General features: G+C 39.7%; 1 protein-coding gene across 1 annotated transcript in view; it reads right to left on the bottom strand.

Moving 5' to 3' along the window:
- Positions 1–16,131: 16,131 nt before the first annotated feature.
- LOC137501900 (phospholipase B1, membrane-associated-like) overlaps positions 16,132–19,881 on the bottom strand; it is a 96,186-nt gene continuing 92,436 nt past the window's right edge. The window contains exon 9 of the mRNA XM_068229059.1: positions 16,132–16,274. Coding sequence (XP_068085160.1) covers positions 16,132–16,274 — 143 coding nt within the window. The remainder of the gene's footprint in view (positions 16,275–19,881) is intronic.

The following is a 19,881-nucleotide window of genomic DNA, read 5'->3' as shown; positions in this document are numbered from 1 at the left end:
AAATAGATATTTCGGTCATTTTTATGAAAACATATGGTTCTTGAAACTTCTTGGTAACAATCCAACAAAGAAAACTGTATCTCACATTCTTCTCTTTCCCAAATTTCTAATTTTTACACAAAAATGAAAATCCACAGCCTGTTTTCAACCATTTGATCGGGTCAGGAATGGAATGAATGAAGCCCCTATCTAGCGGCGAGGATAAGAAATGTACCAGCTGCCGAAGCAAGTCGCATTCCTCTGCGGCAATGATTAATGACTGACAGATTAAATGAAATTATATTAGAGAGTGTTTCTGGAATGAACGGTGACAGGGAAAATCGGAGTAGCTGGAAAAAAACCAGCTCCGCCTCCGCTTTGTCCAGCACAAATCTCACAGAAGTAACCGGCATTTGAACCACGGAATCCAGCGGTGAGAGGCCGGCGTGCTGCAGCCTGAGCCACGGGCGCTTTCTAATTTTCACATATTGAATTTCATTTTCCTCGTGTAATATTTAATATGTCACGAAAGTTTTATGTTACACGTATATTAGCCATTAGGAAACCTATGTATGGAATTTTTGATCGCAGGATTTTTTCAGGCAGTAGAAATTGTTAGATTTTAAATTTAGTTATAAAAATGCCATTCCTTAAAATACAATATATTTCTGAATATAAATCATATATAAAGTAGTAAGTTTAATACAGTCCGCCTCTGTGGTGTAGTGGTTAGCATGATTAGCTGCCACTTCCAGAGGCCCGGGTTCGATTCCCGGCTTTCGCACGAAATTTGAAAAGTGGTACGAGGGCTGTAACGGGGTTCGCTCAGCCTCAGAAGGTCAACTGAGTAGAGGTGGGTTCGATTCCCACCTCAGCCATCCTCGAAGTGATTTTCCGTGGTTTCCCACCTCTCGTCCAGACAAATGCCATAATGGTACCTAACTTAAGGCCACAGCCGCTTCCTTCCCTCTTCCTCGTCTATCCCTTCCGATCTACCCCCCACACACACACACACACACAAGGCCCTTGTTCAGCATAGCAGGTGAGGCCGCCTGGGCGAAGTACTGGTCCTCCTCCCTAATTGTTTCACTCGACTCAAAGTCTCACGCTCCAGGACACTGTCCTTGAGGTGGTAGAGGTGGGATCACTCGCTGAGTCCGAGGGAAAAACCTGCTTTGGGAGGTAAACAGATTAAGAAAGAAAGAATTTTCAAACATATTACGTACCTACCAAATTCCAAATTTTCAATAAAATTGCAATGGAACTTAACGAAAAATAGATGTGGAATTTTCATACTATTTAAAACGTTATAACCAATTGGTTTCATGAAAATCTTTTCTATTATTTGGAATACCTTCCAGAAAATGTCTTAAAAATAATTTAGATTGAAAGAACAGTTTATTTCCAAATTTTCCCTTTAATGATGGAAGAAGCAGTGCTACAGTTTTCTTCTATACCAAATAAGGCAGCGTGATAGCTGCGTGATTTCGTCACTGGTTCCTCATGAAGGTGACCCGGGTTTGAATGCGGACCAATGCATACCTTATCTTTTGAGATAAAACGATTCGAAATCCACATAAAACTAGAGATCTTGTAGCTACCAACTGCAATCTCGATTGCTTTACTTCTGTATAAAGAAACGGTTCTATGTTAAAAAGCATTTTCTGAATTATTTAAAATGTAATTGAAAATCTCATCATTTCAGTCTAAAATTGTTGCCATCTTAAAAATAAAAATGATGTTTTAATAAACTATTTGTACATACCTAACTTGTTTTATTGACAAACTGTATACACATAAAGTATACAAATGAAGTGAACATATTTTCCCTTAACCCATTCCTCTGGTAACGCTCCTTTACCTAATTACTTGCATAGAACTAGCCTTTTACGATAGTGGGTTCGAACCCCACTGACGGCAGCCCTGAATATGGTTTTCCATCGTTTCCCATTTTCACACCAGGCAAATACTGGGGCTTTACCTTACTTAAGGCCACGTCCGCTTCCCTCCCACTCCTAGCCCTTTCCTATCCCATCGTCGCCATAAGACCTCTCTGTGTCGGTGCGACGTAAAGCAGCTAGTAAATAAGAGGAAGAAGAAGAATAATGCTTGTGGTCTCTGGAAAGGACTGGTACAGGTCTACCGAGATAACGTCTTACGGGCGACCTGCGCGTCTGTGAGGGTGGGTCCCTGCCTAAGATGAATTCTAATGTTGCACATGGATAAGCACCCTTCCCCCAGACCAGAGGAATCAAGCAATGAAAATTAAAATCCCCGACATGACCGGGAGTCGAACCGGTGACCCTTTGGACCAAAGGCTAGCATGCTAACCATTTAGCTATAGAGTCCGACAGGTGATTGATTGATTGATTGATTGATTGATTGATTGATTGATTGATTGATTGATTGATTGATTGATTGATTGATTGATTGATTGATTGATTGATTGATTGATTGATTGATTGATTGATTCTTACCACAAAGTACAGGGGGTATAATTTAAGACTTCACTCTTCTGCTCACACACCAAGGGAATCCGCAAGCGAGCGCCATATGGCTTTAGTCAAGCTAGGCGCGATAAGAAGTCTTGACAGGTGACGCAGCAGTTTGCTAGTAACTATTGGACTTTTAAGTTGTTTTGTGAGGTTATTATCACGATGCTAAAGTACACTACAGCGCTGAGAATAATGTGGTCGAGTGTTATTTGCACAAAAGGAAGAAACCAGTTAAAAAAGTACCTTCGGAAATTCCGTAGACAGTTTCACGGTTCTACAGAACCATCAAAAGATTACGTGGAACAACTCGTTCACAAGTGGCGTAGTTCTGGTTCCGTAAATAATAAGGAGAACAGCTCTCACGCAACAATAATAATAATAATGGCGTATGGCCTCCGGAGAGGCCTGGTGCAGGTCTTTTTCTAGTAGACGGCCTATTAGGCGACCTGCATGTCTGTGAAGATGAGGGCCCTACGTAGGATGATTTCTAATGTTGAATACGCCACACACACCCAGCCCCCGAGCCATTGGAATTAACCAACTATGGTTAAAATCCGCGACCCTTCCGGGAATCGAACCCGGGACCCTCTGAACCGAAGGCCAGTACGCTGACCATTCCGCCAACGAGTCGGACAGCTCTTACACAGGAAAGGTTAGATGACATACAGGCAAGACTACAAGTCAGCCCACATAAGTCGCTTCGGAGAGCAGTTCAAGAAAATGGTATTTCACATTCGCCTGCGCGAATTGCTACACAATTATTACAGTTACCATCTTACCGGACTTATTCAGTGGTAAGTTCAGTTTCATTTACTAGTTTATTTGTTCGCTTTATTTATTTATTTATTTATTTATTTATTTATTTATTTATTTATTTATTTATTTATTTATTGGTCCTGAGCATGTATATAGCTAGCGAGTTCAGTTTCGTTTAGTTACTCTAGGCGTAATCATGCCGCTTCTTTGAGACGACTACGCCCGCTGGCCATTGCGGGCACTGCGCTCGCTGTCTCCCTTCCTCTGCGCTCCTATACTTCGGTACTCCGCTACGAACTCTTAAATTATACTCTTTGTATTAAGAACAGTTGCAGTCTACTAAAACGGTCAATATACGTATAATACATAACCTGCTCCAAAAGAACCTGAAGGTTGCCTGCATCAGGTAACTCTTAAGTACATTGAGCAAGTGAACGTTAACTCGACGCAGGTCAGGTACCTTCACAACCTACATGCACCAGACCTGTGAGCCAATCTGCATCGTGCACAAGGTCCATTTAAACCTAACCGGAACGAGGAATTGGAAGGATATCATGGCATGAGTGATGAGATGTGTCAAAAAGCTTGTTTTCATTCGCGCTCTGGTCCGTGCGCTCAAATGTTGATACTTTTGGCTTTCGCTCAAGCGCTTCAGAACCCAAGGCCAGCAACAGCCACTGGAAAATAATTAATTTAATTAATTAATTAATTAATTAATTAATTAATTAGCATTAAACTTCTAACAGCTTAAGTTTCCTCTTCTATAGATAGAAATTGTCATGTGAAAATAACTGCCCAAGGTTACCACTAAATTTGATCTCGTAACTTTCCATGATCATGTTTTTCCAATTTAGTTGTTATGTACACTGTTTGTTAATAATCACTTGGCAAGGCTCTCTATAAATATGTAATTAAGAATACACATGATGCAACATACGAACACATATCTTCATTATAGAGTTATGACTTTCAGCAACCAGTCTGCAAGACTCTATGTATTATCTAAGCTCCTTCATAATTCTCTATAGTATTTGAAACTAGCTCTGTAGCTCCGTTTAGTTCCACACGTCCTAATCATTAAATAATTGACAACTGTCCGCCTCCTTCGATAACTGGGTAGTACGTTGGCCTTTGTACCAGGCGGTCCATGTTCGATTCCTACACGGGTCACGGACTTTAACTCTATAGCCTATTTCCACTGGCTCGAGAATTGGGTATTATGCCGTCTTCAGCACTAAAATTTATCCTAGATAACTCCCCATCCTCAGAGACCCGAACGTCACCTGTGACCGTCAACTTGGAAGACCTGCACCAATAGACCTAATAACGTTATTGTATTTACGTCCCATAACTATTTTTGACGTTTTCAGAGACGCTAAAGTGCCGGAATTTAGTCCCGCAGGAATTATTTTACTAGCCAATAAATCTATCGGCACGAGGCTGACCATCAGACTGAGCCAGGATTGAAGTTGTAGTCAGAAGGCCAGCGCCTAAATTATCTGAGCCAAACACATTATTATTATTATTATTATTATTATTATTATTATTATTATTATTATTATTATTATTATTATTATTATTATTATTATTATTATTATTTATTGAACATGAAAGTCCTCAGCCTGTTTCCAGTCATTCGACCGGGTCGGGAATGGAATGAACGAAGCCCCCATCTAGCAGCGAGGATAAAAAAATTGCCGGCAGCCGAACCCTGTCGCACTCCTCTGGGGTAATGATTAATAACTGACAGATGAAATTAAATATTGGAGAGTGTTTCTGGAATGAAAGATGACGGGGAAAACCAGAATACCCAGAGAAAAACCTGTCCCACGTCCGCTTTTTGCAGCACAAATCTCACATGGGGTGGCCGCGAATTGAACCACGGAACCCAGCGGTGAGAGGCCGGCTTGTTGCTCATTCCGAGTACCCTCCCGTCATTGTTCCAACCTGCTTGTGCCAGCGATAATTCTCGTTACAATGTCTCTGTTACTTCTAACTTACGAATGCTATATCCTGAATCTACCAAACCTTCAGTGCCGAGCAACAAAGTCGGCCTGAAAACAGACGGATGTAAAGAGAGTTTTGTCTGAGAACACTTCTTTGTTACCGAATACCGTTCATCGCAACTGCGAACTTACTAGATGGGCCTTCCTGTACCTTGTTTCAATTTCATTTAGTATACAGGAGGGTCCAGAAAAATGTAGACATTCTTAATAATTGATATATTTGGAACAAAGTGACATATCGTTACAATTCTTGCACGGTAGCATAGTCCATTGTTTTCTCAACAAATGATAAAGGTCACGTGAATGGCGCGACAATTTTGACGTGCGTTTTCCAGCGGATGGCGGTGTATCATTGAAAGAAGTATGATTGTCGTTTGAGCAATGCAAGGTCGTATTGAAGTGATAATGGAAGTACGAAAACATAGTGTAGGTACAGTGGCAATGGCGTAATGTGTACATAACTCAGCCACAAGCACATACAATAATTTATCTTATTCGGGATAAATTTGAAGCCGACGGTATTGATCAGGATGTGCATGAAAAAAGGTTCAGCCGACCAAAAACATCAACAAGTCCAGATTCCAGCGCCGCTATGTCGCAAAATTTTGCTAGGTCACCTCAAACAACTGTGAATCAGGGTGCACGTGAAAGAAGGTTAAGCCAATAAAATCATTTGACGAATTTTGAAGGCTGCAAGGTGGAAAGTGTGCATTCCATGATCGCTGCACGCTATGACCGAGGACGACCCGGATCGAAGGATGGGGTACTGCGAGAGGTTTGAAGGCACGCTTCACGATGATGAACGGTTTGCAGCGATGGTTATCAGGTCTGGTGAGGCGCAATTCAAACTGAACGGTGCTGTAAACCGCCACAACTGCGTGTACTGGGCTCCAGAAAATCCTCACGTTCACGTGGACAAACATGTTAATCTACCCGGTGTTAATGTGTGGTATAGTCTGTCATCGCGCGTTCTGATTGGCCCATTCTTCTTTAAAGGTACCGTAACTGGTGACGTGTATCTTCATATGCTGCAAACATCGATTTTACCTGCCATCCGAGAGGTCTTTGGAAATAAAAGATTTTACCTCCAACAAGATTGCGCTCCGCCTCACTACCACAGAGATGTCAAAGCCTACTTGGAAGAAAATCTACCTGGACTATGGATGGGTCGATGAGGAGCTCTTGAGTACTCACCCCGGTCTCCAGGCCTTACACCTCTCTACTTGCTACCTACTGTATGGGGGACCTTGAAATATGAAGTTAATCGACAGAAACCAGCTACACTGAACGAACTACGAAAAACCATCGAGGCGTCCTGTGCGACTATCACAACGGCAACACTGACAGCCGTAGTTCGGTCAGCAGTTCAGCGCCATCGACGTTGTTTGGCTGCTAATGGGGGTCACTTTGAACACAAAATAACCTACCCCCCGTGAAAGAATTGTAACTGTATGTCATTTTATTCCATTAATATTGACTATCAAAGTGTGTCTAATTTTTCTAGACCCCTCTATGTACTACGATCCTTGGAAAATTCACATCTCACGTACACGAAATAATCCACCTGTCCCTGTATCATATTTCCTACCAGGCATTCAAACCTTCTTCCCTACCGACATTACGTCAGTCTTCGATACATTCGTGCGATTAGGTTTATTGCTTAAATACTTCCGAAAACGCTTCAGATGCAAACTGGAGCGCCCATGCTCATACACTACACTTTGTGTTATTCCACTGCTGAGTACACTATCCCTGTATGGAATCATTTAGCTCATGCAAAACAAGTGGATATTGCTCTCAATGAGTCGTGCAGAATAATTTCTGTCTGCCTGAAATCTGACCTGTCTATAAACTATACTCCCTGGCAGGCATAGCCCCTCCTGGAGAACATCGTGACACCATAGCACAAACTGGCTCACCCACTCTTTGGTCACCATCCTCCAAGGAGACGGCTCAAATCAAGGAAACGCTTTGTGCAGACAACAACAATGCTCACTGCAAAACTTGAGCTAGCCAGGACACAGATATGGGAATCCACTATTCTACCAGAGTGGATGAAGGCCAACGAAAGCCTTCCTGCAGGTCACGACACCAACTGGGAAGTCTGACAAGCACTCAACAGACTTCGCAGTGGTTTGGGGAGAAGTACAGTGAATTTACGTAAATGGGGATACCTAGAGAGTTCAGATATCTGCGAGTGTCGAGATATACAGACAATGTAACACCTGCATACCTATGAACTGTGTCCATACTCTTGCACAACACAAAGAGTTAATGGTAGGCTGTGATGATACCATGAAAGTGGCCCATTACTGGACGAAGATCATCTAATCTGAGACATTTACTTAATTTATTTTTCAATTTTCCTTTTATAATTGTAACATTCCTATAGTCCCATTAACCACCATATTATCCATGTTTTACTTACAGTAGTATTTCTGTCCTTATTGCCATTCAGTTTTTATTTACTTCACAAAATTCTGTTGGAGTTCCCTTGCTGTTATATTCTGTGATATATTAATCTAAGTTTCTAATGCGGTGATTGTAGTCATTTCTTTATTTATTTGTTAGTCCCTATAATTTTTTCTATGCCTTTTACACAACTTCTTAGCATCCCGTGATAAGCCGGGCCCAGTGGCTCAAGTTGTCGAATTCGATCACGGACCAGTCCAGTGTTACATGTATGTGCTCAAATACTCCAGCCTCATGTCGACCAATTTAGCGGTATGTTAAAAACTCCTGTGGGATAAATGTCTGGCAACTCGACGTTTCCGAAAGCCGTAAAAGTTACCTTATACAAATACCTTATTTTTTGGGAATGGTCAAAAACCTATAAATTTGTTTTGCATTATTTCCACGTGATTTTCTTACAAGTTGCTAGCCGTGATCATGAGCGATGCTGGAACTAAAAGAAAAATAAATTTACTAAGTGGTGTCCGGTTAATTATAGAAAAACCTGGAAAATGCAACCCTTGGGAACAACTCATTGATCTGATGAGTTTTGAAAACAAGTGAAGTGATTAGAAGAGATTTGGAACCAGCACAGATTTAACAATAGATAATTTTCGTATTAATAGTGTATTTTTACAAAATTAAAAATATCATAAATATCACCAAAATTTCGCTTCTTGAACACTTTCAAACTCGTAAGTTTTTGGTTCCTACGACAGTCTTCCTATGATCATTGTCATTCTCCTTCTCTAGCTCAATACAGGTGTTGATTTGTACATTATTTCAGTACTCCAGTTCTTCTAGTGAAGTCCATTCACCTACAATGTTTTCCCCTTGGGAGTTTCTTTAGCAAAAGATCAGGCTGTAAATATGAGGCTGAAGCTTTCGAACGTTTTTACCCTTCTTCATAAAAGGCTTGAATTCTCCTGTATTAATTCTGTAACTGAAAACGGAAAATCTGAAATGCAGTTGCTCGGAAGTTTTACAATTACAAAAACAGTTATAAACATAAACAACACTACCAACAATTTTTACAGATCTATCTATATTCCGATTTTTTTATGTAATCCGTCGGAGAAACAAATTGTAAACCGTCTTTCACTTCTCACTCGATGTGTCCAAAACTCTGTCCGATGCATATTGACGCACTGAGTACAAAAATTTGACCAAATTATTTCTTAAAGAATATTGATTTAAAATGATAAGATACATTGCATTTTTGGGTATTTTATGTGTTTTGACCTGAAATACAGAGATAACCACGATTTTACCATATACAGTAGAACCTCGTTAATCTATCTCCTTGGGGACTGAGAGCATGATCGGAATGCAAGAAACGTCGGATTACCAGAGAAGCAATAGTAGCCTAGTTACTGTATACTGTACATACTAATGAAAGTACAATAAGTACCTACAATAATAAATAAGCGTAGCTTAAACAAGAATGAAAAAAATAGGTAATTCTCGTTTGTCTGAAAGGTGAAGATATCATTCTGTCTCCTTATTCACAAACATACATAGACGTGATACAAGAATTATTTGCATAGTACAGAAGCTCTAAATCGAAAGCCTGCTTCGCGTCTGCATTGCATACTTAACCGTGAGATTCGTAGCTTTCATCATCGTAATTGTCGTCCTCTTCAGTATCGTCTGCTCTCTGAATGACAGGTGCGATGAACCGACCGTCGTTTAGTTCTTCCGTTTTGCAGTCATCATCAGTTACAGAAAGACCACGTATCAACGTCGTTGGTTTGAACATCAGCTGTATATCTTCATTTGCCTATATATCTTCATTTTGATTATTTTTACCTGTCATTGTTAGCCAAAGTTTACGCCAGGACATTTTACGTTTTGATGCTTTAATATCTTAGCACGCCTCAACAATCATGTAAATAATATCCTTATGATGAATGAAACGACACATACATCCAGTCCCCGTGCCAGCGAAATTAACCAATTAAGGTTAAAATTCCCGACCCTGCCTTGAATCGAACGCGGGACCCCTGTGACCAAAGGCCAGCACTCTAACCATTTAGCCATGGAGCCGGACATATTAAAAGAGTTAATTGCCTTAAATAGGATGCAACCTTCTTCCGTCTTTCCTAAAATGGATGCAACATACTTCCCCCGATATTTCCTCTTTAGCCATTCAATTATCCCTTGATCCATGACTTGGATTAGAGAAGTTAAGTTGGGTGAAATAAATACAGCTTTTATTTCCCCCTTGTTTAGTTCCTGTTTAGATAGATACGATGGCGCGTTATCCAACACCAAAAGGTCACGTACAAGGAGTTGTTTTGCCTTCAAATATTGTTCAGCTGTAGCTGTAGGCAAAAACTGCTCCAAGAACCTAGATTTAAAGAGGCCGCTACCCATCCAAGTCGAATTTTTTAGGCAATAATATGCCAGCAATGATAAATTAATATTTTTGAATTCCCTCGGTGATTTCGATTCGCCAATTATAAAGAGCTCTAGTTTATGACTACTGTTAACATTGCTGCAAGTGACAATTATTCGTAACTCTCTCCTTTGTAAGTTTTGTCCTTTTCACAATATCGTTTCGTGCGGCAGAAGTTCTTTGTGGAAGTATTTTGTATTTTAGGCTCGATTCATCAATGTTATGCACTTGATTGGATGTTATGTCATATTCCTTAACAATTTTTCAAATTGGTAAACCAATGCGCTTGAAGCTGCATCATCAACTGATAGCTTCTCACCTGAAATCGCCACGTTTCGAATCCCATGCGCTTTTACAGCGATGCAATCAGTCTTCACTCACAGTAAAATACCTTTTCCTTCTTCCAATGTCTTATTCAAAATAAGAGCCTTTTCTTTGGTAATAGGGCCAGACAATGGAGTTCCTTTTCTTCTTTCCTACGAAAACCAATCTCACTAAGCATTAGACTTATTTTAACATTTTACGATTTTCAAGTCCTTCTTCCTTAAAAACCGTCCGTTTATGAGTTTCTAGTTCTTTCCTATTTTCCTCCAATCTTTAATCGTATTAGTGCCCGCAAAAGCTTCATTTGCATTTTTTGGGTAGAGAATCACCTTTGTGTATCTTTCAAGGAGCACCACTTTAACGATAAACACTCGCTAAACAAAGCTTGTGCACTGGTTGGTCAAATATCGCCTGATAACTGATTCAGCAATGTATTGTATGTAACGTTTGAAGTGCCAACATGGCTATAACGTACATACTTACAGCACATGTCTGGATCTGCGTCATGGTCGGATTATGCGGAGAGGCGAACCTTCCTAGATCGGATTAATGATGTTCTACTGTACTTTTAAAATATTAAAATACATTTTAAACACTGCCATTTGAAGTATAGCATTAGTCCTTTGAATAGGAGAGAAGCATTTAGGTTCTAAGAAGAGGAGGTACCGAATTGTATTTAGGGCCTCTTAATAATTGATTATTTATTTAAGAATCTGCCTTAATTACCTCCATCAGAAGTCGCACATTCATCGCCTGAATTTTGGCTTGAACTAGTTTCTCCTTCACAGTATACTGTTTCCATTGGCAAAATAAATATTGTAGCCTCTTTTGAGAACGGCTTTCCCTTTTCTCATACTAAAGAGCGGGAACACGACAGTAATTGGTCTGCGGTCATTAATAATCAGATTAGTACATCCACGATACAGGATGTTCTGGAGAACTTTCTTGCGAAATATAATCTGTACTGGCGGAAGTTTGTGTTTCTGGCTTCTGTTGCTTCATCAGCAAGCTGACCAATTGGTAGGATTGCATGATGATATTTGATGAACTGTGGGTGCCATTGGACGCCATCTATAGACATTTTTATAAACTTCTACAGTTTATCTACAGAAGATCGCAAATTTGTTAGTTTGTATTGTTGTCTAACACGCGTAAGTCACTCACTAAATATGGTATAAATATCAGCCTCAAATGTTTAACGAATGTCCCAGAACACATTTGAAATTTGTCAGAGTATGTTCATATAACCATTTGTTTAGCACATCTACCGTTTTTGTTCTGGCCAGAACACCCATTTCAACATATTTCTGAAATCAGAGAAGTCATTATAGTTGAAAAATGCGAACGCTACGGATGAAGTTTCGTCTGGTTCTGATACGTGATGTAGACTGTGTCAGTATTCTACTTTTTATTCGAATCACCTTCATAAATTGTCATGTTGTGCACGTGACGCTGTAGGTGGACTGCTCGAGAACTTGGGGAGAAGCTGATTCTTTTGATAGTCGAAGGAGAACTTAATTACACAGCCACTCCTAGACCTTAACAAAATGTTGAAATCCTTAGGTTTCAGTGTGTACCTTGTGTTTAGTAATAAGCTCCGAAATGTACAACTGTGGCCTAGTGTCCCCAACACGATTTTCTTTAAGAGACATTCCAATTTCCATATGAGTTTTATTTATTCTTTGAGTTCCAAATTTTGATTCTCTGAGTACTGATTTAAAAAATACGGCTCAGCACTGAACAGTACGTTTGCACGAGAGAAATTTTGAATTTAAGGTGATAAATTGTATCAGATTTCCGTGTAGACGACATTAGTTGTTTTCCTCCGGATCTATGTACAGCCACTCAAAAAAAATAGAGTTAGTCGCTGGTACACTTTTATCAAAAATAACTGAACCTACAGATATAAAATTTGCTGTGGGCATCCACATTGTTTGTATCTATATGGGAGTTTTTTTGTATTTTTACAATTTGCTTTACGTCTCATCGACACAGATAGGTCTTATGGCAACTATGGGATAAGATAGAATGTCTTAATAATTGAGTAACTCCACCTTTACAATGCTGTACAATGTTATTCCCTTCTATTTTATTTTAAAAAAGGGCATGTTTCGTCTCTTCCTTGTGAGACATCTTCAACCAAAATACATTATAATAATAAACACATGATATTCTTGATAACACTAAAAGCAATGACTTATCCTTAAAATGTTTAAGATGACTCAGTCTATCATATGTAAACACACTTATAAAAACAGTTCATCTTGTTAAAAATTGCCACAGGAACAATTACTAAATGATTAAAGTTCCATTGAGTTTAATTGGGATTTTAGTTTCTCTCCGTGCGATATTTAAAATATTCCTGTGCTTTCAGTAAAATGACTCAAAACAGGTCAGCTCAGTACGTTGTGGCAGGGATAGTTATGGTTGCTTGCTGTGTACTCGGGAGATAGGTGGGTTCGAATACCCCTCGATCATCCTCGGAATGGTTTTCCAAGGTTCTCGATGCGGATGTACCGGCAAAAGAAGCTACAGAACTAGCGAGCCGAACATGACCACAGGTACTCGCATCACCAAAAGCCATACGCTAAAGAAAGGGCTATGTGATTAATCTCAAAACATTCATTTTAAGGTTGATTTTTATTCCAGACTGTAATACAGATCCTACCGAAAGTTTAAGGACACCTACATTTTCATGAACATCATTCCTGTTCTTAAACTTTTGGTCTCAGGCATACGAGTTCTTACAGAGAAAAAGTACGTATTTAGAGGAACGTTTACTGATATTTTCATTAAAATATCACTCTTAGTTCAGATGTTAAATTCTTTGTTTATAATAATTGGAAAGAAAATAGCTATTTTTCAATACTTTAGGAGGTCTGAACAATACAATATGGGGATTACATCAATAATTTTTGTTATGGAAAAACACAGATAGCTGTTGAATGTTTATAACTGTAATGGAGCAATATAGGTAATATGTTTCCATTTACAAAATCTCCCGTTTTGTAGCTCGCAATAGAACCACAGAAAGAAGTTATATAAAAAACATTCCTTGGCCTTGACTGGCCAACAGATCCCTCAAGCTACCGACATCATTTGTGTGTTACGTAAACCTGAGACCAAAGTTTAAGTACAGGAATAATGTTAATGAAATATGCAGGTGCTCTTAATATTTTGGCAGGACCTGTATGAAGAAGCTTACTGAGGACTACATTTTATACTTATACATATGCCGCCGTGGACCTTATTGTTGAGCTTTTTTATGCACAACAACTCTTTCGCACAATCTTAGAATCTATCGTTGAGGATTAACGAATGAAGCACTCGAATGATTGTGGGTTTTTTCTCTCTCTGATCGTCACTGCTCACGTGCCTTCAATCACATATTAATGTTGCATACACCTGAAACTTCCTCGTTAAATGCTCTACACAAAGGCGAAAACCGCATTAAAATTTGTTCGGTGACTTTCGAGATTAGCTCGAAGAAGCACTGTCTGACGCCTGCCGCGGAATATGTACGAGGGCAAGTCAATAAGTATCTAAAATTTTGCTCTAATTGTCTTTATGTTGGCTCTATGGCGTTGTGTGCTCACCAGCCGCTAGATGGCCTCGTTGTCTACGTCTGTGGTAGGTTTCAGCGTTATCAGATCCGTGCAGCTTGCGCTGTTTCGACGTAAAGATGGCCGCACCACTCTCTGTTTGCACCAAGAAAGAACAGCGTTCCTTAATCCGTTTATTGTGGTCTCAGGTGCACCAGGAGTGGAAATTCATAGAAGACTTTCAGCACAATACGGAGACAATGTTTTGGCACAGCGGATGCTTCCATTCCATGCTCTGACGTTTGCTCTCTAGTCCGAGGTGGTGAAGCCATGTTTCATCTCCAGTGATGATCCGTCTCAGAAACGTTTCGCCTTCATTAGCATGACGGTCCAGTAGGTGCTGACAGATTCTCACACGATTGCGCTTCTGGTCTTCATTGAATTGTTTTGGAACCCATCTCGAACAGACTTTGTGGAAGTTAAGCATGTTATGCATGATTTCATGTGCAGAACCATGGCTAATGTGCATATGGTTTGCCACGTCATCAACAGTCACTCATCTGTTATTCAGGATCATATCACGCACTTGTTCAATATTGGCATCAGTTACAGCTGCAGATGGACGCCCGGATTTTTCCGCATCCTTCACGCTCGTGTGACCCCTATTGAACTGTTCAATCCATTGATAAACACTTCGCTGTGGCAGAAAATTGTCCCCGTGTTGCGCTGAAAATTTTCTGTGAATTTCAGCTCCTGGTACACCCTGAGACCACAAGAAAACGGATTATAGAACGATGTTCTTCCTTGGTGCAAGCAGAGAGTGGCGCGGCCATCTTTACGTCGCAACAGCGCAAGCTGCACTGATCTGGGGCCTATTCCACGAACGAACTTCGCAAATTTTAACTTTGCACTTTGCACTTTTCAGTTCAGATTGTGTTCCACCATCACTTTTCAGATTTAGCTTGCAAAGTGAAAAGTTAGGAATCTTTTCACTTTTCAATCCTGTCATGTACAGAAATGCAAAGTGCAAAGAAATGAAGTGAAAAGTTTTCACAAATCTTACAAAGAGATGATTCCCTTTTCATCTGTTAATTAACAAGTATGTACACTAGTTTCTCGGCGTAGAATTTTGTTTAGTGATATAAACACGTTACGAAGAGTGCTTTTGTTAGCATCAAGTAAGGACAGTGATGAAGAATCCAACAAGAGAACGTACAAAGACAGGATTAATTTTCATAACCTCACTTCGACGGAATTTCGCGAGTGATTTCGTATTACCCCAACACAGGCTGACTATATTCTTGAAATGATTGGTCATTTATTGAAACATGCAACAAAAATAAGTCAATCCCTTTCCTAAAAAGAACAATATGATTACATTGGTTAATAAATGGTCCCCAGCTGCACGGTGTAGCAGCAATGCATGGGACATCAAAACCATTTATTTGCAGAACGGTTACCAAAGTCGTAGATGTTATAGTAAATGTAATATCTCCTAACATAGTACGTTGGCCTGATAATCCACATAATATAACGATGGGATTTCTAATGAAGGGTGAATTTCCTTCGGTGTGTGGATGTGTTGGCGGTACTCTCGTTAATATTGATGCGTGTCATCATTTGAGAGGTTATATTTAATGTTGCCAAAAAGGATGTCCCGTTTCTCCTTGAAAACTTCCAGCACAGCCAGCTCTTGTAATAACCTTTCTTTCCCATGATAAAAACTTTAAAACTAACGGTACCACAATTATACCGTGAAGTTCACCCCGAAAAATAAAGCATTAAAATCATAATAGAGTATTAGGCCTATACAGTTTGCCCATGGAATAAACTTGATCGGATCACTCATTCGCAAACACTTTTCACTTTGCGAAGAAATTGAAAAGTACAACCTAGATCATGGTGGAACAGAAAGACTTTGCACTTTGCAAGAAGTGAAAAGTGCAAAGTTGAAAAGTTGCAATGTTCGTTCGTGGAACAGGCCCCTGATAACGCTGAAACCTACCACAGACGTAGATAACGGTGCCACCTAGCGGCTGGTGAGCACACAACGGCCTAGAGACAGCCTAAATACAATATTAGAGCAAAATTTCAGGCACTTGTTGACTTGTCTACGTAATACTGTATGTGTAGAATACGACGGATTCCACTGCTATTACTGAATAAACATTTGTAGTTCTTCAGGGTGAGGCGTCACTGTTGCTGGCTGTGTAAATGTATGGCTGCTTTTCTGATGGACATAAGAACTCCGAAAATAAGGACGGCCAATTCGTTGATTTGTTTCCTACAGGCTGCAACATGTTATTCCAGAGCCCATTAGCAGCTGAAAAAGAAACATAAAATTATTAATAATAAAGTTCCAAACCAATACAAAAAAAATCACAGAGCAGGCGCGTCGACTTCGGGCAATTAATTTCGAGAGGGGGGGGGGGGATAATTCACATGAACACAGGCATGTGAAATGAGGAACAACTATTAATGCAAACATACGTATATAATAACAATATTCACAAACAAACAGAAAAAACAGAACAATAATAGAGCTTGTTTCTCAAACACATTTTTGGACATGTTCTATGTACGGAGTTTTCAATAATATTCACAAGTAAACACAATAATAGAACTTGATTCATAAATGGATATTTTGAAGGAATGTTCTATGCACGAAGCTATCAAAAATAATCACGAGTTAAAAAATTTGAACTTGCTTCATAAATACATTTTCTTAATTAATGTCCTATTACCGTACTGTATATTTTGCATTTCATGATACGAATTGTGAAAAGCTCTACCACCAAAGGTACCGTCTGAACAGTGAAATGTACTGTAGTTCCCTAAAGAAATGCCCGCTTTCTAACCTCATTTCTTGATGTAGAACCATCTATCATCTTCTCTAGATTTAGCGCTTTAGCAGCCTCCGGAGACTAACAAACTCCACGTTTTGTGTGGTGGGCGGAGGGGAAAAATGGTGCTCTGCCCCCCAAAGATCATTCTTAAAAGGACAGAAAACGTCTTCTCCCTATCCCCCGGCCAAAGTTGGCGCCTCTGTCAGTGAGAGAAACTTAGCCTGCTGTGCAATGATGACATTTGAGAATATGAACATGATAACAACACTGGTATCGCATAGTATTTACGTTAACGAATATGGATTGATTGATTGATTGATTGATTGATTGATTGATTGATTTATTTATTTATTTATTGATTGATTGATTGATTGATTGATTGATTGATTGATTGATTGATTGATTGATTGATTGATTGATTGATTGATTGATTGATTGATTGATTGATTGATTGATTGATTGATTGATTGATTGATTGATTGATTGATTGATTGATTGATTGATTGATTGATTGATTGATTGATTGATTGATTGATTGATTGATTGATTGATTGATTGATTGATTGACGTCGTATGACCTCCGGAAAAGCCTGGTGCAGGTCTTTCTATTGGAATTCCATGGGCGACCTGTGTGTGTGTGTGTGTGTGTGTGTGTGTGTGTGTGTGTGTGTGTGTGTGTGTGTGTGTGGTGCTAATGCGGAAGGGAGAGGGTGAAACCCGATATCGGCACATAGATTACTCCAATCGTACAGCACCAAAGGATCCGCTCAAGGCTTTACATCACAAGTGCCATATACCCTTTCCCCTTATGAAGACTGCAAAGAAACAACTCAACAACATGAACAAGATAGCCAGAAGGGTAGGGCTACGGATCGCCTACGAAAAGACTAACACCATCGGTGATTGGAAAACACCAGAAGGTACAGTGCCGAAGGTAGAAAAGTTTACGTGCCTTGTAGAATATGTAACAGGAAGGAACAGGAGCAGTGATGGGATAAAACAGAGGATGGAAAAGATGAAGATTACGTACCTTGCAACCAGAGGAGTGTACGATAAAAACATATCAACAGACGCAAAGTTCAGGCACTACAACGCAACAGTGAGGAAGGGAGTATTGTACGCGACCGAGACGTTGACTATAGGAAGGCTGGGGCAGAGCAACTGGAGAAAGAAGAAGGGAAAATTCTGAAAAAGATACTGGGACAAAAAAAAGTGTCCGGTTCTATGACTAAGTGGTTAGCGTGCTGGCCTTTAGTTCAAGGGGCCCCGGGGTCGATTCTCTGCCGGGTCGGGGATTTTAACTTTAATTGGTTATTTCCACACGTTCGGGGAATGGGTGTGTGTGTCGTCCTTAAATAAAAGTAACAGGGAAAAAATGAAAAAACGAAGAAACAACATCAGTAATTTAAAAAAGAGGAAATGAAATATGGGAACGAAGATCAAAGGAAGAACTGTACATAAACATTAGGACGATCTCAGAAGAAATAAGACTCAGGAGATCGAGATTTCCTGGATATGTAATCAGAATGGACGCGGAGAGAATGACTGGAAGAGTATGAGAGACAACGGGTAGGACGAGAGGAAAGATGGAAACAAAGTGGGTTGTCGAACTCCGGGAGGATTAGATTGAGATGGGGATCAAGGTGGACTGGACAGAGAACTGGAGAAATAAATATACACCAACCAGTGTGCTAGAGCTCAATGACAGAGAAAGGTAAAGGAATAGGATAGAGAAGCACCAATGTGGGGGAGACAAGACAGGAGGATATTGAAAATATCAGCTGAAGAACGGGAGAAGAGAGAGAGATTCTGGGAGGAGAAGAAGACCCAAATCATGACAAAGCTTCCCGTAGTCGTGCAGAGGCCGAAACGAAAGAAGAAGAACACTGCCATCCAACAGACATCAGAAACTGAATATCGCCATCTCTTCTACCCTGCCGGCCAACATTCTGATAGCGGATATTTTTCCGCCAACGGAGCTCTAACCACGACGTCAGACCATACAGACTTGACGATCATTTATTTATTTATTTATTTATTTATTTATTTATTTATTTATTTATTTATTTATTTATTTATTTATTTATTTATTTATTTATTTATTTATTTATTTATTTATTTATTTATTTATTTATTTTATTTATTTATTTATTTATTTATTTAGTATTGACCCATAAAGGATCACATAAAGCAAATTATGATTTGATGTTGTTATTTTTCTTGTTCTTCCAGAATTCTTTCATCATGTCGCTATGTTTAGCTCGACGTTCGTTAGTCCATTTTCCCCCGGATCTGCTGGGGTTATCTTCTGAAGCAACTTCCTAAGTATAAATGAAATGGCGTATGGCTTTTAGTGCTGAGAGTGTCCAAAGACATGTTCGGCTCGCCACGTGCAGGTCCTTTGATTTGACGCCCATAGACGACCTGCGCGTCGTGATGAGGATGAAATTATGATGAAGACGACACAAACACCCATCCCCCGTGCCAGCGAAATTAACCTATGACGATTAAAACTCCCTACCCTGCCGGGAATCGAAGGCTGAACCCCTGTGACCAAAGGCCAGCACGCTAACCATTTAGCCATGGAGCCAGACTTCCCAAGTATAGATCTTATGTCTGGAAGTTTTGCGGTATTCAATATCTGTAGGTGTGATGTTGGCGTTATTGATATCAGGTTGGACTTGTTTGATCCAAACCGTTGTCGTTTTTAATGTTTGTTAGTACATCAATATTTTCTTTGTTAGTCGGTTGTCATCTAACCTCATAATGTGACCATGAAATTTCAATCGTCGTTTAGCGAAATCTGCTTGAATATTTAGTATTTGTTCATGATCTTGTACGATTGTAGACGCTATCCTTCACCTGTAGCTTTTGGGCCAAGGATTTTTTGGATAATTTTCCTTTCAACTTTCTGGATTTTTTCAGGATCCCCTTTATAATTGAGGTTTAAGGTCTCACTGGCAAAGAGTGTTTTAGGTTTGACGACCGTCATGTAATGTCGAATTTTCGTCTTAATGCTCATGCATTTTTTGTTGTAGATGTTCGCAGGTTTCCCATATGCTTTCCGCAATTTGAGTTCACGTG

Source organism: Anabrus simplex, chromosome 8, assembly GCF_040414725.1.
Source record: "Anabrus simplex isolate iqAnaSimp1 chromosome 8, ASM4041472v1, whole genome shotgun sequence".
NCBI classification, from domain to species: Eukaryota; Metazoa; Arthropoda; class Insecta; order Orthoptera; family Tettigoniidae; genus Anabrus; species Anabrus simplex.
The sequence above is the reverse complement of the archived record's forward strand: the minus strand, read 5'-3'. Positions and strand labels throughout refer to the sequence as shown.